The sequence below is a fragment of the Anas platyrhynchos genome, chromosome 5 (assembly GCF_047663525.1).
Source record: "Anas platyrhynchos isolate ZD024472 breed Pekin duck chromosome 5, IASCAAS_PekinDuck_T2T, whole genome shotgun sequence".
Taxonomy (NCBI): Eukaryota; Metazoa; Chordata; class Aves; order Anseriformes; family Anatidae; genus Anas; species Anas platyrhynchos.
Window position 1 is genome coordinate 9,314,392 of NC_092591.1, and position 25,211 is coordinate 9,339,602.

Below are 25,211 nucleotides of genomic sequence, written 5' to 3' on the forward strand. Positions count from 1 at the left end.
TATTTTAGAAATATATAATTTTGAGACCTCTGTATGTTAAGATTGGTTGAAATTGTCCAATGGGATCAACATTAATAGGTGACTAACATGCAGAAAAATAGTGTGTTCACACAAGCTTTTGTTCTTTCAGAAACCAGAACAATGAAGTACGAATAGTTACATACTGTGTAAGATTAAAATAGAAACTACTATTTCCACGAAGTATAACTGAATATACAGTAAACAATTACCAGCATATAATCTAATCTTGCCAACACTTCAGACCTGATTCAAAAAGCATCACTAGTTGATATTAAAGAGGATTGGAAGCATCGCTTTAACACAAATGAGATTAGAGGATTTGTTAGGAATTTGAAAATGTCTTTATATGTTGTAGAGAACTGGGAAATGGCAGTAAGAATTTATATCCTCAGTAGTACCTCAGAATTCATACACTAAAATATGTAGGCACAGAATAGACACGCAGAATTAGTAAAATCAGCAAGGCTCTTCATAGATATATTGCTTTTCTGTTTTCCAAATTATTATTAATGATATGAAGGTGCTGAAAATACTTACTTTTTTCCTTCTTGTGCTTGACGTTGTACTTCCTGGAGCCCATCTACTGCCTGGTGAAAGTCAAACACTGCAATGGAAAACCAAACAGACATAACTGCAGACCAAAGGAGAAAAGCATTCTTTAAATCACAGACATCTATAATTTCAGAACTAGCTTTGTTGTCAACTTGTTATTAACAATAGTTCAAGGACTTCTCACATGAAAACAAATCTAGTACTATGAAAACATATAAAGCATCGTTCTTTAGCAGGCACAAATTCTGTTGTTTCAGGTACACAACACAATGAAGACATATTAGATGAAATGCATGGCTGCTTTGTAGAGTAATAATGTAGTTCCACCATAACTCACAAATGGTTGCTTAGCTTTCCTTAACCTTCAATCATCACTTACCTATATGTGCTCTATCTGATATAATCAGTCTTTTCTCCCAATCTTTTAAACCTGTATAAAAAAAAAAAAAAAAGTATATCTAAAAAAAGTACAATTTCTACAATTTCAGATGCTCTGATTGGTTGAACTTTGAGATCTACTTTGAGTTTTTCCTCTCTTTTTTTCTAGCTTATTTAGTTTCTGAAGAGTACTGTAGATAAAATGAGTTAAATATAAGTGACTCTCAAATTTCAGCAATGTTTTTGGTAACAAGCTTTGCATTTTCTGTTTTCAGCTTTCCCATGTTGGTATGGACTAAGTTATTTGTTCTTCTTGAACACCAGAATGTTATGGCTTACACACAGTTCTTGAAAAGATTCATCTAGTTTATACGGAAATAGCAAATTAAACAAGGATCATATATGATTAAAACTTAAACTTCATTTGTGTCTAGAAAACAGAGAATTTACATAAAGAATCATAGATCAATTTAAAATGGAAGAGACCTCAGAAGGTCATCTGCTCCAAACCCTTGCTCAAAGCAGGACTTTGTATTCACCTGGAGAAACAGGGACAAAGAAACTCTTGGTTAAATCATTACCCTTTGAGGTAAAATGGAGCTTTGCAGCAACACACGTAAGGATTTTATTTTCTATCTGATATAGTTTAAAATGTCACATATCGCTATGAAAACCCATGAAAAGATTACTTTTGAAGATCTCTTTGAAGACTATAACACAATTTTGAATACTGTTCTCTTCATTATTTAAAATCCAGAATGTTATCGCACTGAATATTTATGGTTATAAACTAAGGCTTAATAAAAAACCTCAACCTGGCTGACAATGTCAAGCAAGGTTAAATTACTTGATACAAACCTTTCTTCTCATTCTTTTCAGCTTCTTCAAATAGGCCTGGTAAATGTATAACTACTCCGTTACCTTTGGGAACACAAAAGATTTATTTTAAAGCAAGCAATAAAATGCTCATTCTTAGGACGCAAGGCATGCAAATACTCGCTGTCTGAAATTTTATTTAAAAAGGAAGAGTAAGTTTCTCACATTTCTCACTATGTAATCTTGAGCAATTTTTTTTTTTTTTTGATAAATCTTCACTTTGGGTAAGCAGCTGCAAGTCTGCTAAGATCAGAAAGAACAGAACTTGCTATTTTCAGGTTTGAACATAGGGCCTGATCCAAAGTCAGCTGACTAAAGCAAATTCTTTTCGTTGTTTGTGGTGGACTCTGAACAAGGAATTTAGTTGCCATTGTTCACTGATGAAAGCTCAAAGAAGTCTGCAGCCTTATAACACTGACAAGTCTGTGTGACAATATTTAAATTTTCCTCAGTATTCATGCATTTATCTCAAACCAAACTCAAACCAGTGCTGTAATACATTAGCAATGCCTTCTCCCTACTATTGAGCTACAATTTAAGATCCACAAGCAATACAGAACTGATGAGATGTGGAGGATTAATGATGTAGTGGGCTGAAAACAGCTGCTACTTCCTTCTTGGGAACAGAAATATCTGCAAACAGTCTCTGCCTAAATTTAGGGTAACTTAGTTACACTCTTTACTACTTGACAAGAGGGTAAATTGGAAAGCCAAATACTATGCCATACTTAGCAGAATGAAACAAAAAACAAGTTTCATGTATTTCAAACATCCATTTGGAAATTATCAAACGGAACAAAACAAAGTACAAATCCATGACTCACTGAAATACACTCATTTACTCATTTCTTGCACATTTTGTACGTATTTTTTCTTTTGGAAAGGATCATAATTTTGGATAAGTCTAAGCTTTCTGTTTGTCTATCACTTAAATAGGAGGCAAATGCCCAGTAATCAAAACAAACTTTTTAATTATGCTATTTGCATCAAATATCATTACAGTGAAATGTAACATCGGCTTCGTAATGTGAACCAAATATATACATATATATATATACATAAAAGACTGGATGATGACCTTCCAAGCAGAGCCATACATCTTGGGGCCTATTTCTGGGAAGTCAGCACGTGGATGCCAGGGGTACATAATATTATTTATTTAGCCTATTCAGTTGTTTTCTGTGTTCTCAAAGTGTAGCATTTACATTTCTGAAATTATGACAGGAAAAAAGAAGTAGAAGGCAGGATCCAAGCTTATAACAAAGTATAAAAAAGGACAACATGATGGAAAGAGGGGGATTCTTAGCTTGTTTTCTAGCAGCAGACGATGTAGAATTACTTCATATTAAAGCAGCAGTGAAATGAAAAGTCAAACAACTGAAGCTAAAGTGAATTCTATGTTTTTCTTTGCTTGTTACTATGAACTATGGTTGTAGCTAGCTGCCCTTAAGTATTATTTCATTAAGTAAGTTCCGAATTTGTCTTACCAATAAAAGAAATTGCCTTTGGATTAATGATGCCACTAGGAAACAGGTGGAAATCATATTCTTTCCCATCAACAACCACAGTATGACCTGCGTTATTACCACCCTGGAACAGAAAGAAAGACAAGGTTAGTTACCCTATACCTTCATTCTAAATGCACTTTATTTACACGTTTATGTCTTAGGTCACTGTTTTCTCCACCTTATAGTTTCTTGAGATACAGAAGTATTGTAAAAATGGCTCAGACAGGAGAATTATGAAGCCAAGAGATTTCTGGCATACCCACACAAACCCACCCTTTTCTGTGCCTGGTCATTTCTTTGGGGTTAAGCCTACATCTCCCAACATTTCCTTTTGAATGGAAGCTCTTCTTGCCCACTAAAAAAAAACCAGCTGCCACTTCTCTAGGTGCTCGAGGTGGAAAAAGCAGGGAATGTGTAGTCTTTGTAGCTTCACAGAGTATCCCTGTCATCCCACTGAAAACCACCACCACACCTTTACAGAGCCTGCTGCAATTCTTAACTTGGATGATCATCTACCACACCTGAGAGTGGAGTTGTTATTTTCTCAAGAAAGAGATTTTTACCAATAAGGCTTTAAAAGACAATGGTAAGACACCACAGACTTGGAAAGAAGTGAATAAATCAAGGTCATGCCTTGATTGAAACTGAAACAGCAAAGAACTTTACAAATTAAACATCCTGTTTTCTCAGTAGACATAATGCTTCCTGCTGTTTTGACAGCGATGCAGCTTTTTCTTCTACTGATAAGGTTGGGAAACCCGACTGCTTGTCTGCTCTGGTGCTACAGGACTTCCTTCTATTTTCTAAAATAATTACAAATTTTAGTGGATTTGATATGAGGTCTGAATGATGTGGAAGTGTCTGAAATGAGGGCGTCTACTAGAAGGAGAACTGACAATGTTCCTGGTAATCTGCAAATAATAAAGAGTGTTGGCTGAATGACTGGGAATGAATGTGGGAAAGGACACTCATTTATAACAATTAATAACATAACATTTGTCCAGTGTTTCATTTGCCCATTTGCTTGCAATAGCAACTAATGTTCCTTTCAAGATGTGTGTGTATGCTGAAACACAATACTAAAAAAAAAAAAAAAAAAAAGAAAAAAGATATGGGTTACAAAAAAGAAACAAAACTTTTAAAGAAGTAGGGATGGAGAAAAACATTAAAAAGAAATAGTGCCTTTATATATGACAAAAGTAATTATCATGTTTTGGAAGATGTGAGGTCAACAGTGAAGTTTAAAAATATACCGTGACAAAGGAGACTACCAATTTCACTTGATTTAGCAAACATCTGGGTAGATCATCCTTTGGCTGGGAAGGACTTTAAAGTATCTTGCTAATGCAGAGCTATAACTTGTCCAGAGAATCCTGAAGAAAGCAGAACCTTCCACAGTATTTAGCTTACCTTTCAGATATAATAGGCCAGGAACCTGAATCCAGTCAAAGGTATTGAGCTAACCTAGCAGGCTAATAAATCATGCAGGAGACTCCTCTTTACATGATAATTAAAAGGCCAGAGATTGGATGGATTGTAGTGATAGAAAACTAACTTATTTTATTATAGAGGTATGGGGCTTAAGAAAGAAGCTAGTAACTATTGAGACAATGAGCTTTCCTTTCCTGTTTGTGTATGGAAGGCGGCAAGATGGAAATGAACTCAGTCTGGTTTAACACTGATTTAATCTCTGCTATAAACACCAATTGTCATGCTTCCTGAGAAAATGGGGAACCTGGTTCCTTGAAAAGTCTTTGTTGCTACTAATACTATAATTATATTCTGCTTTTGTTAATCAACAGGAAGATGAACAAATGAAATCATGGCTTGAGGATCCACCATCTGAGAGAAAACCACTCCTAAATTATAATCAAAGTGCTTTCTAAAATACTAAAATTTTAGAAGCTGGGATGTAATGGTATGAGAATGTTTAGGAAAGACAGTTTATGATTTTCTGGAACAACTGAATCCCAAAGAAATGCTGTCTCTTTCTTTAGCAAATGCTTAAAAAGGGACATTAATTTTAACTTCTTAATCAATCGGCTGTGAGAGCTGGCATATATAGAAAACGCTGAAGCACAGAAACATCAGCAGATATATATATATATCCTGTAATTGCCAGAACCTTTAAGCCACTTTCAGTCCCTCCAGACAGATAATATAAATGAAGAATTCTGTGACAGACCCTACAAAACAGCACTTTTCTAACCAAGAGCTAGAGTTGACAGCCCTGGAACTGCTTTTGTATGTCGCTCACGTTCATCTGCATTTCCTGAAGAAATGTCTTCTGAGTATATTTTTACAGCTGAATTTAACACATTTCTACTAATACAATTAAAGTGTTAGCAAAGCACTGAATAGTCCAACAGACATGATCAAACATCCAAAACATAACTGGTCTGTGGGATACTCTCTAATTATTACCTGGTCACCTTAGTAAATTAGATATCTTTCTCACTATCTCATCATCTCGTTATATCTCATTATTTCTCATCATCTCATTAGATATCTTTCTCATATTGAGTTTCAGAGATATTCTGATGACATATTGCCAGTCTGGTAGCTCAGATGTTAGAGACACCTACTTCTTTTCTACTTTTATCTAAGTTCTGAGAGCCATATTTTTCTAATGAAGTATATATAAGGGGAACCTGAAAGCTTGCATGGACTTAATCGGAACATTACATGATCGAAGGCCCAGAGATCTACCTAGCACACTGCACTCAGCTCTGCATGAAAAGCTTCTGTTTAATATCCAGACCCAGCTCACTGAATCTCTCCTGTGAATCACAGTACAGTCCACTGGTCTCGCTTGAATTTTATACAGCTTCCAACATTTGCACTTTTCTAGGTCACATCTGCCTTGTGTCGTGATTCTGAAAAGCCTTCTTTATTGACGGGAGTGTTAAGGTGACAACTGACAGATTAATCATCAGTGCTACTTTGGCATCATCTATACTGTGAAATCATGGTATGACCAGAAATAAAATGGTTTGTGTTATATTCCAAAATCTGGGAGGCATGAGCATTCCCATTAAACTAGAAAGGTGTGGGGACTTCTGTGCCCCTAAGGAACCATTAAGAGAGCTGCTGAAGCTTCAAGAGGCTGAGTGCAACTAGGACATCTACAACATTAGTACTTCTTCAACCTGAAGCCTTCCTGCAGCAATTCCAACACATTTTGCAGCCACCTGCACCTCTAGCAACTACTACAACTGTACCAGATGCAAGAAACCTACTAGGTGCACTATAAAGACAGTCCCTGGTGAGGCCTCTACGATGAGATCGGATCGGGGCTATCAATTACAGCAACAAACACCAGGAATGAAATGGAATTTGAGAACTAGAAAGTATTAAGCATGCTGAAGATAACATGATAGATATCTTACAACAGTCATAGGTGTCATTTAGGAATCTTATCTCCAGAGAACACACAGAAATCCTTCCTTTGTCAGCATCGCCCAGACCCATGAATACTGGTTGACTGCATGACCATGGCTGTATTTGAGTTTCAGAGCTGAACAATGCTCATTTCTGACCGTATTTAGTGGGTGTTTAAATTTAATCAGGTGCCTAGGGAAAAAATTAACTTTTACTGAAGTCATTCATAGCCTGCAGGAGCATATTAATATTCAGTTTTATGAAAGCACCTGCATTGCTTAACAAAGTTTTTATTAACTTTTAAACTCTACAAGTTGACGCTCTATTAACAGCATTAAAAATATACAATTTCAGTTTATTTTGTCTAAGGGATCCTCTAGTACCTTGTGCTGCTTTAAGTCATACCTCCTCTTTTCTAAAAGCCAGCAGACCACCAGCGAAGTGCTTTAAATTCAGCAATTTAAAATGCCTGTCATTTCAGGTTGGAAATAAACTTTGATTATAAGATCATGGAAAGAATGGTAACATTGTTTTCAAGCAACAGGAAACATACTAGGCATTACTTTCAGAGCAGAATAATCCTATATGTTGATTTTTTCTACTATATTAGTTTATTCAAAAATGCTTTTCCCATTTTTTATTGCTGACCTATTTGTTATATTGTATTCTTGTAAAGAAGTGACGTACTTTGATTACTGTTCTATACTATGTGAACAAAACCACTGCATCAATGTAATAGCTTCTCGATCTATTGTATCTCGCCAGTTTTACCGACCGCTTAATGGTATAAATAATATCTTTAAGGAAATTAATAATTATTATGAACAGGTTGGTACAGGAGAACATGCAGTTTACCTTATTTTTAGTAAAGCCTACGAAAAATATTAAGAAACAAAATCACCTTCCAAAGTGCTCAGCCATTTCAAGGCTGGTTTGATTATTTTTATTTTTTTATTTTTAAATCAACTCTTGTACTCTCTGAAGTTGAAATATCCCCAGGTGTAAACAGTTTCCATTCAGAGCAGTAATGAGGCTGTTCCGTACCTGCAGCAGAAACTCTTTGCTCCCACCTAGCCTCATGATACACATTTGAATAAGGCAGAAATGTGTCCTGGTGCTCAGATTAATTTCTGCTGCACTTGCCACGGAGCCGATGCGCAAGAGAATGCATTCTGCATATGTGGGAGGAGTGTTTCCTGATGTTTTTCTGGTTTCCACTGGTTGCTGCACCTTTACTTCATGCAGTGTTCCCCATGTCTGAACATTGCTTAACTAGCTGGATTGATATAAAAATCAACACAGCTCATATAAAATCCCTTAAAACCTTACTGATGGTCTCTAACTACAACTACAAATATTTATGTTTCTGATGGGTCCCATAGTGATCAGTTCTCTGCCAGTCAACAACGTTAATCAATATCATGGGGAAAATAGAAACTCGTTGTTGATGACTTGCAGCTGGCACAACAATCACTTTAGTGGTGTATCAACAGTACACAAGTCTGAACTCCTTAGCCAAACTGTGTAAGCAGTGAACGTACAATTTGTCATGACCACGTTTAGGATAAATAAATAAGAAACAAGCAGGTATGCCAAACAATGGACATGGGGTATCTGTGCCAGGAAGCACATGGAGGTGCTTGAACACAGTTTCGGCACACGGGCTGATACACCTAACGCGATCCTTGCAAGTGTAAGTGGGAATATCAAGTAGGAGTAGGGGGATTGTATTACTTCTCCTTTTGGCAGCGGTGCAACTGCTACTGGAATACTGTGTCCTTGGTGGTCGGACAAGATTACAGAATGATCCCTTCTGGCATTATCGTCTATGAATTTCTAATCTTTGAGTTTCTAATCTGTGAGTTTGAACGCCAGCTACAAACCAACAGTCTGGGACATCTGCATCTGAAAATAAATGCCACAATTCCCGGCCACCTCTTTCTGTAAGAAGCATCCCAGCTCTACTAATTCCATCTGCATGAAACTAAAATATTTCTGACATGCTGCTGCATCTGCAGGCCAAACACCTCTCATTTAGTATGAAACTGCAAAAAGGCTTCAGTTTTCTTAACTAGACTGAGCAATTTCCTCAGGTCTATAGCATTTCATCCACGATTCTGAATAAAAGAGAAGGAACACCATTACATAAATTCTCTTTCTTGTTACAATTTAATGAAACCATGGCTATTTCTAGTTTATAGTAGCAACTGCCTGGAATTAACTTGAATAAATACAGGTGAAGTGTTACCAGTGTAACTAGCTTTTACATGAACTTTTAATAGTGTAAATCAATGGTCCCTCATGGTACTTCTCTTGATTTATGCTACTGTGAGTTTAGAACATCACCAGATTAAAAAAATCCAACACAGAGACAAATATAAGGGCCTGGAGCACAAGTCCTGTTAGAAGTGACTGAGGGAGTTGGGGTTGTTTTGTCTGGAGAAGAGGAGGCTCAGGGGAGACCTCATTGCTCTCTGCAGCTACCTGAAAGGAAGGGGTGGGGAGTTGGGGCTGGTCTCTTCTCACAGGTAACTAACGATAGGACTAGAGGGAATGGCCTCAAATTGTGCCAGGGGAGGTTCAGGTTGGAAATGAGGAGACATTTCTTCTCAGAACAGCAGTCAGGCATTGGGACAGGTTGCCCAGGGAGGTGGTGGAGTCACTGTCCCTGGGGTGTTCAAGGAGAGGTTGGACGTGGTGCTTAGGGACATGGCTTAGTGGGTGGCATTGGTGGTAGGCGGACGGTTGGACCAGATGATCTCAGAGTGCTTTTCCAACCTTAATGATTCTGCGATTCTATAATGCATTTAAGTACTTTGAACACTCATATCCTTACACATAATGTCACAAAACCATTGGTGTGTGAAAGCTTCTGCCAGATGACTGAAAGTGCTGCCCATTCAGGTTGAGAGGTTGATACAAAGGCTTACGATTTCCCTTACTGGAAGTTTCTTCTTGCTAATTTCTCCAGTAGAACTTCCACATGATAACCCCCAGCACATTTCCAAGAAGAGGATCATAACTTTTCTTTTTTAACCAAAGCCATTGGTAAGAGCTAGGTTAGGGGATGATCAGAAGTACACTTAACAAGAACCTGGGGAGCAGGGTTTTTTAAAATTAGAGTGGTGACAAGGAGCTGGCCTGAATTGCAGGTATTCACCTCCTGACGCTGATCATCATGCAAATCCATAGGGAAACTAGATATTCTTATCCTTTAGTTATTTTCTTTCAAACTGAAATTATTTTTTTTGTCAAGCCAGGAAAAAATAAAATCTAATATGACAGCTGGCTACAACGAAACACAAACTGCACTCCAGCAGTAGCTATAAAGAAAATGACTAATTCGAGGTATACAGATTGAAAATGCTGGTGGAAAAAGCTTTCTGATTAATGTCAGCAGAATCCTAAAATAAAGGATCACAAAATCACGAACAATCTAGACGCGTCTCCTCATCTTTAGTTCTCTTTTTGAAGAAGTGTAGTCATGTCCCTGTGGGAAGTAATATGACCCAAGGATATGAACATAACTTTTCTTATATCTGTAAACAAGTCAGCAACAGCTAGTGAGTTAGGAATGAAATAGAACAGATGTCATTTCATCTTAATTTTCAGCTGTTTTCTTTCAATGCTTGTAGAGGATAATAAATTTATCAGGTTTTATGAAGGGATTGGAAATTAAGCTAGCTTTCTTATGGAGATTTGGAAACTTTAAACCTGACCTTCTCATACAGTATTTATAATCCTGGTGGTCCTGAGATGATCTCGCTGATACGCAGAGCAGCGGCTGGTTTAAAATAGCAATGTCACCATGTTGTTCTAAAATGATATAGTGTAGCACGTAATTAGGTGTAAGTAAAGTGAAAAATAAAATTTGGTAGCAAAATTTTATAAAGCATTTTACCAGAGAATTTCCATTTTCAAAGGGTGGTCTTTATTTTAATTAAGGAAACCAATGCTCACACTTAATGAGCCCTCTCCCTTCTGTGTTGAATAGAAAAATAAATCCTACTTGCTTTTTTGCAGGGAAAACCTACAAATGACTACTTACTATGTATGTCTAAATAAATTCATGCATGCCTGTCAACAGGATTATCAATCTTCACAAACATTACTGAAATCAAACACAATAGTTGTACTGTCACGGCACACTCATGTCTCCAAGGTCAGTCCCTTTACTGATGAGCATTAAGCACTGAATAATTAGGACATTAAAGTCTTTACACACTACCTTATCCTGCAGAAAGAAGTCATACTAAATATCAGGGTTAAATCTCACCTAAAGGAGAGCAACAGGACACATACACACAAACACAGAGGAAAACAGTAGACAACAAGCCCCTGCAACTGCACGTACTCATCGCATTGAAGTGACCTAATTTAAACCCCACTGCACTGCACAGTCCCAGCAGCCCAGGATCAATAGGGACAGTCAAAACATGTGGCTGCTTTGTCCTCTGTCAGCAGCACAACAGAGAAATAGAGGAAGCGTTCCTGTCTCACACCTAAACCACTGAAAAAAAAAAAAAGGCATTTCTGCCTGTTTGGTTTTCATTATTTGATCACTTGCCAATGGTATATTCCTCTGCATTCCTCAAAGTGCCATTTCTAGTACATATGGTACTTAAATCCACTAGAAAAAGGAAATAAGGAAACTTATGAATGTGCAACAGTTATTTGTATCATATGTTGGGTACATCCTTTACCAACATTTTTCTCTAATTTTGGGGTTGAGATATCACTGCAAAACTTCCTTATGCTTTTCTTACAGCTTTAGCCCTTCTTGGCATTATTTGTTAGCATCCACTACACCGAGAAAACTACTCAGCATCCCTGGTGTACACTGTCTTGATTAAATCTTTTCTGTCTAAATAACTGCATATTAATCAAATACAAGTGACCATAACCAAGTTTTTCTGTGCCCATTTCAATTGCTTTGGCTTTTCTTCAGTATAAAATACAGCTAAAATTTTTGTCTCTGTCTCAAAAGATCAGACGATCCTTTTTAAAACTGATGCAATTCTTAACTTGAAAGCAAACAGAGATGGGTAGAGGCAATGTTTTAAGAAGTGACTGCATATTGAGTGAAAATTAAAAGCATATTGGTATTAGAAGTTCAACAAATCTAGTAACAACCCTTCTTATTACAAACATTCTCACAAGCTGGTGGGTGTTTTTATTCAATGCCAGTTCTTAAGGGAATGCCGATAATATCAGGCAGATTGTTTCCAGACGTCCAGAAGCTGCAAGTGTCACGGGTCTGACACATCCAGTGTTGGCCTGGGCGGCACGGGAACACCAGTGCCAAATGATGGCTTGAAAACCCTTTAAAACTCTCAGACTAGTCTCTGTTGCTGATTCAGTGTTACTACCCTCAGTAGGAAGCGAAGGAAAGTCATGCATTTGTACTGCAGCTATTTTGCTAATCTGCTCAGAAACTGAAATCAAATCCACTGCAAACAGTGATTTCTATCACAGGGTCTCTGCTAAGAATTTATTAGCAGCATTTTTTGCATCTTTCACTTTGACCTTTTGGAGAACTGTTTTGTCTTTTCTCCCTTTCATTTTCTTTTATGGAATTGTTTATGGAGCATTTTCCTCCAGTGTTTTTCAACAAAGTGTGAAAAAATTTATTGTACAGAGAAGTTTCATCAGAAAAGGCAGAGTTGTTTACTGTCCTTTACAGCAGGAACCCTTAGATATTCTTGGCACTCACCTTTATTATAAAAAAAGAAAGCGTCTTATGAGTAATTTACCATTACTGGCAAAGATGAGTAGTACGTTTCACACCTTTTTATGACAATACATGCTATTTCTTCTTCCATTCATATCCACACAGACCCATGCAGTAAATATATTCAGTGAAAGCTTGTTATTACAAATATACCTTGCAAAGCTTCAGCTTCATTTACGGGAACAGCCAGAACTGTATGGCCAGCCAGCTGCCTTCAAGTATCTGTGACCTTACTACAGTAGTTCTATGTATGATTTTTGGGGAAAAAATGTAATTTAAGTGATGCCTCTGGAGCTGCACCTTTGCAGCTGTGACAGTCAACTGTTTGCTCGGTCACACTCTCAACCAGGTCTGTAAAATTAAATGATTAAAAAACAGGCAGAAAAATCTGTCCACAAGCTCTTAGTCTTGAAGGCAGCCACACAATGAAGAAGCTTGTGACATACGGTGTCTGGACAGAATGGTCATTCAAGAACACGCAGTCTGAAGCCGTATTTCAAGCAATGCCCGAGCCTCTCATCACTGATATAATCATAATGTATGCAGATTCTTTAAACTTCAATTAGGACGTCTTGTTTTACGACACAATAAAATACTAGAAAAAAGTGAATTTCTCTCTTTATGCCTTATTTTCTGACAGTTAACAGCTTTACACAAGCACACAAAATCTCTTTCTAAAGCCAATAGAAAAATTAAACATTTTCAGGTGAACTTTGACTGTATCCTTTCCCTGAAAATACACCTGGGATTTAAAGCATTGCATAGCATAATGTGACAGCTCTATGCCCCAGGAGGCCAAAATAAGGAAGAAATATTAACTGTGTCATTGTTCTGTTTCTGAATGCCTTCATCTGCTGAAAGAGCAATTTAGAGAAAAATGCTCTTGATGTTCTCCATTAATAACCTGAAACCTACTCAGTTCTTTAACAACCTTAAACTGCCTGCTGTTACTCATTTATTTGGAAATGCCTTTTCTATGTTTTGTTTAGGGGGAGAAAAAAAAAAGCATGCCCACGTATCTGTTTTTATGAAACCAGTCTATAAGAAGCTCTGTTCTGCATCATCTATCATAATATCCAGGAATCTTTTAAAGTTATTGAAATATCCTCCTTACAGAAAGGATGCTTCAGATATATAGGTGAATTGAGATCAATTTCTTCAGGTGAGCTAAAATTTTATATTAAGTCAAACATTTCAGTATCGCTAATATCAAAAATAAACTATGGAATATATCGTATTTTTTTGTACTTGGATTGTTTACAATCTAAGTATTGAGAAAAACAGACACAATGCAATCAAATTGAGAATCTTTCATTCATCTGAAATCAGATTCCAAAAACTCAGGGAAATTAAAGATGTCAGAGGTTTAATGTTGAATTTTCTTTCTTTAACACAACTTGAAACTTCCCTTGTGCCTGCAAAGGACTGACTCCCTGTTCTCATTTGCTTGCCTTTCCTCCTGTATCCCAGGAAATATGTAATTTCCTGAGCAGCAATCCAGCTGCAACAGATTTTCTTCATTAAATCAACAAACTAAAAATACTTGAGAAATATTTAATGAAAATTATACTTCCTCTCATAGAAATATTAGGGAACTACTATTTTGAGAAAGCTCTTGAAACTCCCATTTGGCCCTGAGCTTAAATTCTATTCCAAAATGGGAAGAAAATAAAAAGCTTTTTAAAATGTTAGACCAAAGAGAACCCTACAGTGATGAAGAATTAGCCTCGTTGAGACATAAATATCTCCCTCTCAGTTATTAGTTTTCTAGTTTTCTATTTCCATTTTGCTTAGGACTAAGACATACTGTCGAACACTGTTTCCATCAGTGTCTCAGAAAACAGAGCAAATGGGGCATCAGGAACCAACCTAGTCAATCACCATATTCTAAGACATCAACAATTCCTGAGGGAACAACTTCTGGAATCTCTAGTAAGGGGAGTCTTCAGTGTTTCTTGATTAAGCAATCTATTCCAGTAGACAAGTGTTCTTGCATGAAGAAAACTTTTTCTTGGTTTCCAGGAGGAACAGGAAATAAGCAATGTTCCAGCACAAATGCTGAAGGTTTTTGTTGTTGTTGCTGTTTGTTTTTCTACATTATGTCAATAATATAATAAATAAATTCCCCTCAAACTGGTTGCTCCGATAAGATAATCATGTGCCATTACCCCACTGAGAGAACTCTAGTTAGTACTGTTCACAGGCTAACAAATTTTCAGATACTTACTCCACCTGAGTTCTAACAAAGACAAATATTATAACATTATCTACTTGCATGACTGACTTTGAAAGTATGAAGTATTAAATTATTAAAGAAGCACTTTTTAAAAAACATCTTCTGTATCACCAGATGTATAAAAAAAAGCATGTAAATATTTTAAAAGATCGCTTTTAAGATGTACAGCTTTTGCTACTCAAAAGTAATTAGTTTCTTGAATCTCCTCTTTCAAGTGTTTCACATTCTTCCCTACACACTAATCCTGAAGATGCTTCTGTTAAATCAGTGCATTGGTAATGCTATTGTATTCACATATACACGCTGTGTGCATTTGTATCAGCGAATACTGTTCTGAAAAAGAGTCCAGAGGTCCTCCAGATCCACGTGCCTTCCATCATCCTGGTCTTATAGACCTGGAACAGCAAGCTGACCTAGACGTGCCCAGCAGCACATTAGGCCACCTAAGCTACCCAGTCTGCTATTAACACACCAACCCTTGCAGCAGGCTCATGCACGCACAGCCCCGCATCCTTCCACTTGTGTTCTGTGGCTGAGCCTGGGGCTGTGCTTGTGAGTCAGCTCTCTGGAGGGACAGCAAAGCCGTCTTAAAAAAGCAGCCTCAGGGCATCACTCAAAAGACAGCCTAAAAAGAGCCAGTACGACTTCTTGCAGTAGTAATGGCAAACACATGACTGCGGCCTATGTAAAGTGCTTCTCTGCTGCTAGGGCTTGTAAAGTCCCCAGAGCAATTATGAGTAAGGGAAACTCCCAGCAACAACAACTGAGAGGAGGGTGGGAAAAAAAAAAGATGGAAAAGTTGCTATAGCCCTGTTAATACATATTCACCAGCTAAGTTTTGCAGGGCAACTTCTCCCCAAGGTGATTCAAGATTATGGGAGTTTACTGTTCCAATTGAAAAAGCTTCCTCCGCTTTCTAAATATTTAACTCGTAGGGCAATATTTATTTATACAATAGGCTTAATTACACCAACGTCCTTGGGTTTATCACCTTATCGGCAGCTTTTTACTACCTATCATATCTGTAGCTTTTCACTACCTACCATGCATTCAGAAGCAATGCACTTCGTGGCATATAGCAAGGGAGCTGAAGTAAACCAAGTAATAATTACCACCATCAGATAGCTTATTGAAATCATTACAGGGCCAGCTATAAGCGGTATGGGCCTAATATGTTTGTGATTAACGTTTTACTATGGTTCTTTTAAAAGTTATTGCAATTATTTGCGATCACTCTTGCGGCTAACTTAGTTTGCAGTAAGTGGATTACGGATTTAGGAACCCTAGCCCTATATCCAATGAAATATCCATAAGCAACGCCAGGGGAAGCGCTCCCTGCTTTCAGCCTGTGCCAGCCCTGTACTTTCGCACAACTTTTTGCCTTTTTACCCACTCACGCTCCTCTCGCGGCTATTTTTAGAAGAAAATTCCAGGCGCTGTGCAAGGACCCGAGACCTGCCCGCCCCGAGGGGCCCTGCAGGGAGGTTTTTACCCCCAAAACACGCCTTTTTACCCCCTGCCACCCGCCCGGCCTCCCCCAGCCGCGGCCGCCATCTGACACCCGCGGGGGATCTTGTGTCGCTTATCGCCGAGGGTCAGCTGTTTTTATTTATAGTTCTGGGCTTTTTCTTCCTCCCCCCGTGGCATTTCCATGCGCAGCCGGGGAGGGGTGAGGGGTAGAGGGGGGGAGAGCAGAGGGGACGGGGCGAGGGAGGGAAGGGGCGAGGAGGAAAAAGCAGCGGGGCAGAGGGAGGGCAGAAGGCAGGAAGCGAGGGGAAGGCGGGACGGGAGGGACGGATATGGGGGAAAAAAATAAAAAAGCAAGGGACAAGGGGTAAGGGGGAACCCCAAAAAAAGGGGTGAGAGCCGGCCCGGGACCCACCTGGCACCGGCACACCACGTCCGACTCGGTGGCCAGCAGGTCAACCACCTTGCCCTTGCCTTCGTCCCCCCACTGCGCCCCCAGCACCACCGTCACTTTGTTACCGCCCGGCTCGCTGCGCGCCCGCTTCAGCCCGCCGCCGGGGTGGCTGGTGCGGTCGTTGGACGCCCGGGTGCCCGACATGGTGGCCGGAGGAGCCGCTGCTTCCTCCTCCTCCTCCTCCTCCTCGCTCCGCCGCCGGCTCCGAGCACAGCCCCTGCCGCCGCCGGCCTTTAACGGCGCCGCCGCCGCCCGCCCCGCTGACGTGCGGGCCCGCTGCCTGCCAGCCCCGCCGGGCACGGCCACAGCCGCCGCTCTCGCCCTCCGCTGCCTCCCGCAGCCGTCTGCCCTCCCACACACACACCGAGCTGCCGGGCACACGGGGCCGTGGCATGGGGGTGCCGGGACGCGGCAGAGCGCAGGGCTCCGTGGCTGTCGCTGCAGGGCTGGGGTGTGTGGGGCGGTGTGGTTGTGACTCGCACATGGCGCTGAGGGACACGGGGAGTGACACACGCTGGGTTTTGGGTCGCTGTGAGGCACGCAGAGACCTGAGTAACACACAGAGTTACAGTGTGAGACAGACAGACAGACACCGGGCCTGTGACCCCGCAGGACACAGCTCTGAGGCACCTGGGACTGTCTCTGTGGGACACACACAAGGGATAACCAGCACATGTGGGGTAGTGCGCACACACACTCGGTGTCCTGTGGCACGAAGCTGTCACCAGCATAAGGACACACACGCAGGCCACTCCGACACACACACGCGAGGCTGTGGCCATGAGGCACGGCTACACGTGCTGGCCCGAGGAGCACGGCCAGCCGCGTGCTGACAGACACACGCGCATGCCTGAAGTGTACGCGGGTGTTGTCACCGATGAGGCACGCACCATGCTGATGGGCACGTGCCCTGCCCCGGTGGCCTGTGACACCCAAGAGCCTTGTGGTGGGACACACACGCACATCCATGCATATACTTGCACGCTGACCTGAGAAAGCACAGGGCCTTCAGCGTGAGGCAAGCGAATAAGCTCAGTGAGGCACACCAGGCCATGTCCCAGGGACAGATCGGTGCACACACTTCCCTGGTGTGGCACGCCAACACCAGGGGCTTGATGTCTGTGTTAATGCACTAACCCCTAGTATGTGGGACTGCGCCCCTCCAAAAACAACCTGGCCACAGGCTATCACAGGCCAGGCTAAGACATATGTACCTGTGTTAGCAGGAGGCATGTGTATGCATGTAAATGCCTGCATGTACATGCCTGCATGCACACATCTACGAGCACTCAAGTGGCAAAAATTCAGCATTTTCAGGTGTCCCCTCCTGGCATAGTTCCTTATTTTTCACTGTGGCTCAGAAGAGATACTATGATATATATGAGATCATGCAAATAGGTTGTATTTGCAGTGGTCAAAATGCAGAAAAATGCTCATACACTCTGTTACCAATGTAAGGAAACTACTGGAAACTACTGGAACACTCGAACTCCTGAGAAATAAAAATATGACTGTGTATAGTCCATTTCAAATGCTCATCTGTGTGCTCTGTGTATCTGCACGGACATACAAATATACATGCTTGTGAGAGTTTATGTGTGTGCATGCACAGAAACGGAGAGAACATATTCCAGACTCCAGCACCTCGTCAGCATTCATGGTGGCAAGCAGAGCAGACATTTGCTCTACTTCATTTCTGGCATTTGCAGTATTTCCTCTGGGAAAAGGAGGGAGGGAAGATTTAACACTCTGTGTTCTCCAGCTGAGTATTTGGCATTGATCAGTGGAGGTGATAAATATGGAAGAGAAGACTGGAAGCGAGCTCCTGATGTTTGGGTCTAGTTTTCCCTACTACTGATGTCAACTAAATGATACAACACCCCGCTGTTCCTATTGAATAACTGTTCCAGAGCTGTTCTAGTTAGAAACGTCTGCTGATTTCTAGCCTTCTGGCCAATTTATATCCATATGTTCTGTGCTAACATTGTCATTTAGTTTAAATACTTCCTCTCACTTTCCCACATATGTATTTATAGAAGGAATTACATCCAGTCTCAGGCTTCGTTTTGCTAGGCTGAAAAAAGTAAGGTTTTTCACTCATCTCTCAATTCCCTTTTCTCATCTGCCTGCCGTGCACCTGTTCTGAACTCAGTTCGTGTTTCGTGAGCATGGGTGGCTAGAATTGTAGACCGTGGTCCACGTGAAGTTCCCTATTCTACACAGGAACTAATGTCTTCTCCTCTCAGCTGGAAATATCTCACCTAAGACATTCCCGGACTTGTCAAGTTTCACAGACATGTTGAAAGTCAGCTCCTCTCCCACACTTCTCCACACATTGAAATGCTGCTACCTCTTTCTGCCATTTGCACTTCACATGCAAGATACAGCTACTTGGCATTTTGCATATATATTCTTCACATTCAGATGCCATGTGCAGTCTAACGTGGCCTGAAATACAAGCCTCCAGCTTGGGTTTCAGAATTTTGCACTCTAAAAATTTAACCTTTACTTTTGTCTTGACCATTCTTTCAGTTGTAAGGATGGAAGATTACTGCAAAGTCCTTTAAGGTACTCGATTCCTTTGGTCCCATATGTACCAGATGTCTGGCCACAACTCAAGCATAGGCTTTACCCCTGACTCTTTGGGCTTCTCACTTTAGTACCAGCCAGTTTAGAGCTGCCCAGCATCCCAGACCAGCTGAGCTCAAACTTGTTCCTTCTGGAACAGCCAGCACTGGCTCTGTTTCTCATTACAGCCATGCACTGGCAGCTCATGAACCTAACTGAGAAACTTCTGCACTGTTCTGCCGTCTCCTCAACCATTTGCAGGCAGCCTGTTCCTGCTGCGCAGCTGAAATTCTTGTTAGTGACTTAAACTTCTCTTTACTTAATACCTTATTTCCCTCTGTAATTGTACTCACCCCGTGTTCAGTACCACACTGAGTATCTTAATGAAATACATACCTACCTACATTTGTTCTGTCTCAATAGCAGGCAAAGGAAGCCTGTGCCAGTGATCTCTTTCTGCTTTTGCTCATTCCTTTTGTGCTTTATCCCAGTTTCATTCACCTCCAAGCTTTTATTTTCTTTCAAAGTTTCCTCTAGAGCTTTCCTTACAGTTCCATCAAATCTTCCAAGTTTTTGCTGCCTAATAGCAAAATCATGTTATTCATTAAATAATAAAGAGAGTTATCTCGTTGCGGAATAATTATTTGTCAGGCATTACATTTATGGATTTTTTATGGGTTGTAAACAGCAAAAATCATCAGCAGTGTCACTCAGTTGTCACAGCTCAACATATCTTGGATATAAAAATGCTCTTTGCTGCAAGAAATATATATTGCTGGTGCTGTTCCTCTGCAGGAGAACCTTCATAGAGCTACAATCCAAAGACAGGCTCCCAGAGCTATATATTGTAATGATTTTTGATGAATGATTAGCATTGCCATTGTGGCATGGCTTTTTTTCCTCTCTTTATCATACCTTCCATCCACATAGTTTTCCGGAGTAGAAGTACTGCTGTTCTTTTGGTTGGCTAGCTGGTTATGCTCAGTTTTGTTTGTTTGTTTGTTTGTTTTTAAATAAAAATAATCCTGGGATGAATATATATATAGTGTAAATTGCCCTGCTTAAGGACAGAACCTAGTCTTTTTAACAGATGACAGTTTTTTCAGCTTTTTTTTTTTTCTTTTTTTTTTTCTCCTTTTTTATTTTATTTTTTTTTTTTTAATTTTTTTTTCTTTGTGTCTCTCAGCCAGTGACTGGTTTGGAGGAAATTTCTGCACATTTTTGTGCAAAGAAAGGTGCAGCTTCTCAGCTCCTCATAGCCAAAAAGTACTTTAAAATGTTCTGTGTTTTTCTTTTTATATTGTTTCAGATTTAGGAAATTTGAAGAATATTTGATAGTCTCTTCAGCATTTCTGTAATCGTATCCACTGTATTTCTGAGATATTCAGAAACTCCAGCTACATTTTCTTTCCAGTGCTAGCAGTATTAAACCTTCCATTTCCATAAGCTGTTTCTTGTGAAAATAATAATGAAAACTTTATAAACTAATCTACCAGGAGAAAAAAAAATATATTTATAAAAGTTCAAAACATTAACATTGCATAGAAGATGTATGAAGCAGCTGACTTGAAGAGATTTATTTTTCTTCTCATACCAATTTAAGAAACAAACTGAAATCCACTGAAATCAATGGGTTTAAATGCATTTTGTGTTTAACATGAGAAAAAAATCTAATCTTCAAGGTGGGTTTTGCTCAGTTCAAAGCAAATGTTTGACTTGCAGATTGAGAAATGCATGAGATTAACAGGGAGGCCATGCAGAGTGACATGGGACTTGTAAAGGCTGCAGGTATGTGGTTTCCCTGTCCCCTGGTGCTTGGTCCTGACAAAGAATCAGCATTAGGATCTCAGGGGAGCTGCCTGTACCTCGGAGTTCATCCATTAGAACCAATCCACCTAACAATGCTTAATTTTAGCAGTTTCACAGAAAAATGTTCAAAGATCTGCCTACTTAGATTAAACACACACTTTTAACTTCAGGTCAACAAATACGAGATATATATGCCTAGATGACTAAAACAATTCACTTTAGATTTACTGCAGAATAAAGTAATCAAAATTAAACTGTCTCTTTTCAGACCTACATTTTCACCAAACATTTGTTTGCTCACTGCCCTGATACAAATACTATAGTGGTGCAGAAACACTTGAAGAACTGTACTCCGGGAGCAGTAAAGAATTTATATGGACAAAGTGCAGATCAAATTGTGAAGGCTCTGCTTGTGATTCAAAATTTCTTCTGTCTTCTCATGAAAGATTTGGAGCATGCAACAGAAAGTGCACTTGCTGAATCTGCAGATGGCACATAGTCAGAAACAAGAAGAATCACACTGCAGTCCATGATGTTTCTCTGAATAGGAGTCAAAATGTTATGTGGCCACAAAAAAAAGGCAAACACCACACTGAACTGGAAGCACAACCTGTAAAACGAAGGTGTCCTTAGACCTGCTGAACCATCCAGCTAAGATCCAGCTGCACTGTGGGGAAGATGAGACCTGGCTGAAGAAAATCCAGCAGACAGCCACAAGTGCATGAACCCAGGTCTGGAAAACAGGCCCAAGGGTGAAAATCTGAAAGGGACAGGGTTGTTTAGTCTAGAAAAAAAAAAGGCCAGAGGTCTTGTGATAACAGCCACCAAGTATGTAAAAAGCTGCTGCAAATGAAAATGGAGTGGTAACATGTTGACTCTGGTTGTGGTGGCCATGACAAAGTAAAAAATGTTTGTATCTTTTGTTATACTGAATGATCTGATAAACATGTACAAACTTTACGGCATATGAAGCTTTATTGAGCTTGAAACAGGAGCAGTAAGGCCAGCCTTGCTGCAGTTTTTCTACTAAAGATACTCCCAATTTAGCACAGCAACACTTTACCTAGACTGTGGAGTTCCTGTATCCTTGGGCACTTTAAGAATAGGTCTGGCAAAAGTGATTCAGCATGAATTCCTTTGAATTAGACCAACTTTAATAACCCAGTAGGTCCCAGTGCTGTAAGTCTTTTCTGAAGACTTTTGCCCAAACACTCAAAAAGTGTGTATCCACCTATTTAGATGCCTAGATCTAATACTTAGGTAGCATGTTTAAAATCTGCCTAGCTGCCATCTACTGCTCTAATCACTGACATGTCTGTGGGTTGCACATGCAGTTTATCCCATTCATTTTGCAGAGTCAGACTGTGAGGAATCTCACGTTGGGTGTTCTCCTTTTGCTACTTGGTCCCTCCCTCAATAAACAGTGTATGTATAAGCTAAATGCCCCACAGAACTGTATTTGGGACATGACCACATGCTGGCTGAGGAGTTAGGAGTCTCAGCTGTGATGTGACAGACACCTGCTCAAATCTGTGCTTTTCCCCTGGCTAGAGATGTGAACAGGAATTTTAGTCTCCGACTTCCACGGATAAGTCCTCTCATAGCATCTTTCTCTGCCCAACAAATACTCAAGCAGATACCAAATTTTGAGGCTTCTTCACATTATTTCAGCTGAGTAACTCATATGCACAGAAATAAGATCGTATAAAGTCTGTGTAAAGATTTGAAAACACATTTTAATGGATTAAGCTCAGTTTGAGCCACCTCTTCAGCCAATATAATGCGTTAGAGATTCTGCAGGGAATGTAGAAAAGAGATAAAAGGAATAATGCACTATGGTTATGCTCCTTTGTGCTTGTGAGAGCATGGCCTGAAGTCTGCCAGGCTCCCAGTAAAAGAACTTTCTCTAACTGATTGTACTCCAGGACATGGGGTCAGGCTTTTTGGTTTTAATCTTTGCAGTTTTGTAGAATTCAATTTGAATTCATGTGAAATATTGTTGGATGTAATTGAGATGCTTTTACTTATTTATTCATCTGCAGAATCTGTACAGAAGATCTGTAGGAGATTAAGAGCCAGATAGTCTGTCCTTGCAGCTGTACCTGAAAATAAATCCCCTTAAACCAAAACCAGAAAAACAACACACAAACGTATTCAGAATTGACACAGGAGAAGCAGTTACTCAGGATCTTATTTGCCAGTATGGGATTTAAAAACACAACTAGTAAGCCTCAAAGATTCAGGCACATTTGTTTATCTCTGTTTTACCAAAGTGAACATATCCACAAATGAAATGCATACTGAAGTGCAAATACATACCACAGTACAATGCAGTTCTGAGTAAATTCTGCACTGAAAGTTGTACGTGTCCTTAAAACACAATTTTGAAGCCATTAAGGCATGCTTTAAAACAGCAAATCCAAGCAATATAACAGAAACCTTTCAGCAACAGAACATTTTTCTTATTTCTCTTGTTCTTAAAGACTTATTGCTTTTATTATTGCAAGACCAATTAATGCTGATGATATTTGATCATATATCAGTTTGTTACTTACAGACAAATGATTAAGTGTACATACAGACAATAAGAGGTTTTCCAGATAAAAGCTCTTTTATCGGACCCTGAATATATCAACTTAAGAAACTGGGCTGGGGGCTTGCTTTTGCAGTTGATTTCTATGTGTAAAGATGATAGCTATGTTGTAAAACTCCAGTATTGTTCATCAAAATTTACTTGTTCTTCATCTTTTAATAGCACTTCCCTTTCTGCTGCAGTTACAGTATTACAGATATGTACATGAATTCTCACCAGATATTTAGCACAACTTTCTCTGCATGGTTTTACATTTTGCTCCTAAGGAGGTTTGTTGTGGTCATTAACTGCATCCCCAACTTTGCATTAGAAGCAGCTCATTTTTTCCCCTTTGTAAATAAAAACCCCAAATAATTTGTGGTCTGATGAAATAATTTAGAGTATTGGTCTTTGCATGAAACTAATACAATTCTCCTGAAGAATGGAAATGCCCAGTGACAGAGGCTGCTACAACAAAACCTGAAGAAAGTAAAGCAGTAGAGTTGCTTAATTCAGTATGGGTGAAAAATAATAATAGTACATATGTATGGAAAAAAACACTGTGTAAATACATATGTAAACACATTCAGAGGACTTCAAAAAAGCCTAGATAACCAAATCCCTAGAATCAGCAGGGTTGTGTCAACAATTTTATTATTTTTTGAAATGCTACCTTAAGTTTCATTTACAGGAAAGCTGTTTTTAATACATGCAGTCACGTTGTTCTGAGATCTGTTCTCTCAATCATGAATTTTGGTAACAATTTCTGACTCAGATTGGTTTGTGGCAGTTTTCAGCAGCTGCAAACCTTTGCTTGTAAACTATTAATAATACCTCAGCGATGTGTGCTTCTGCTTTCACATCTTCTATTTGGACTGGGGGGAGCGACATTAATGCCTGCACCGAGACCTTGCTGCTGTGTGCTGTCTGGGGCAGGGCTGTCAACTGCAGAGAAATGATCCTCAGACAACTGGATAAACCAGATACTGACACTAACAGAGCGTGTGACTGGCGTTAAGGTCAGAGATTTGGAGACTGTAGGATTGAGACCTTAAAGATTTATGCACAGATTACCACTCTGTGCTGCATATCACCGACGTCAAGGGAGATACCAGTGAAGTGAAAGGTATATGTGATTCTTTGTGGACCCAGGCCTTTTGTTTCACCAAATTTACTCTCTCTTCATTCCCTCCTTCAGAAAGCGGTTACTTCATGTGCTAAATATATGATCCAAAATAAATAAATAACATCAAACCTTATACAGAGGATGAAGAATCTGAAGATGAGCTCCAGACCCCTGCCATGTCATACCCTATATTCTCTACAGTTTGTGTCACCATATCAAGAGGGAAATAAAACCAGCTTATAAAAATGTCTGATTTTCATTGTCACCAGTGATAGGCACAGCTTTCTAAAATAAATACTGAAAAATAAATCAGAGTCTAACATCTCTTTTTCATGTTTAAGTTTATATCCCAATAAATAAATCTACCTTTCTCACAAGACACCCAAAATTACATCAGTTCCATCTAAACTGTGTGGTGAAGGTATGTACTCTGGTCTGGTGCTTTTGCTCTTCACAGGGCAGAAGCACACCTTTAATCCTTACAACTGCTGAATGTTGCTTTATAATTCTGTTTTACCATATACTAAGTTAC

At 39.6% G+C, this 25,211-nt stretch overlaps 1 protein-coding gene across 1 annotated transcript in view; it reads right to left on the reverse strand.

Moving 5' to 3' along the window:
• ADSS1 (adenylosuccinate synthase 1) overlaps window positions 1–16,981 on the reverse strand; it is a 28,690-nt gene extending 11,709 nt beyond the window's left edge. The window contains exons 1-5 of the mRNA XM_038179972.2: window positions 16,566–16,981; window positions 3,315–3,417; window positions 1,810–1,872; window positions 953–1,003; window positions 559–625 (exon numbers count right to left, since the gene is read on the reverse strand). Coding sequence (XP_038035900.1) covers window positions 559–625; window positions 953–1,003; window positions 1,810–1,872; window positions 3,315–3,417; window positions 16,566–16,748 — 467 coding nt within the window. The 5' untranslated portion in view covers window positions 16,749–16,981. The remainder of the gene's footprint in view (window positions 1–558; window positions 626–952; window positions 1,004–1,809; window positions 1,873–3,314; window positions 3,418–16,565) is intronic.
• Window positions 16,982–25,211: the final 8,230 nt, after the last annotated feature.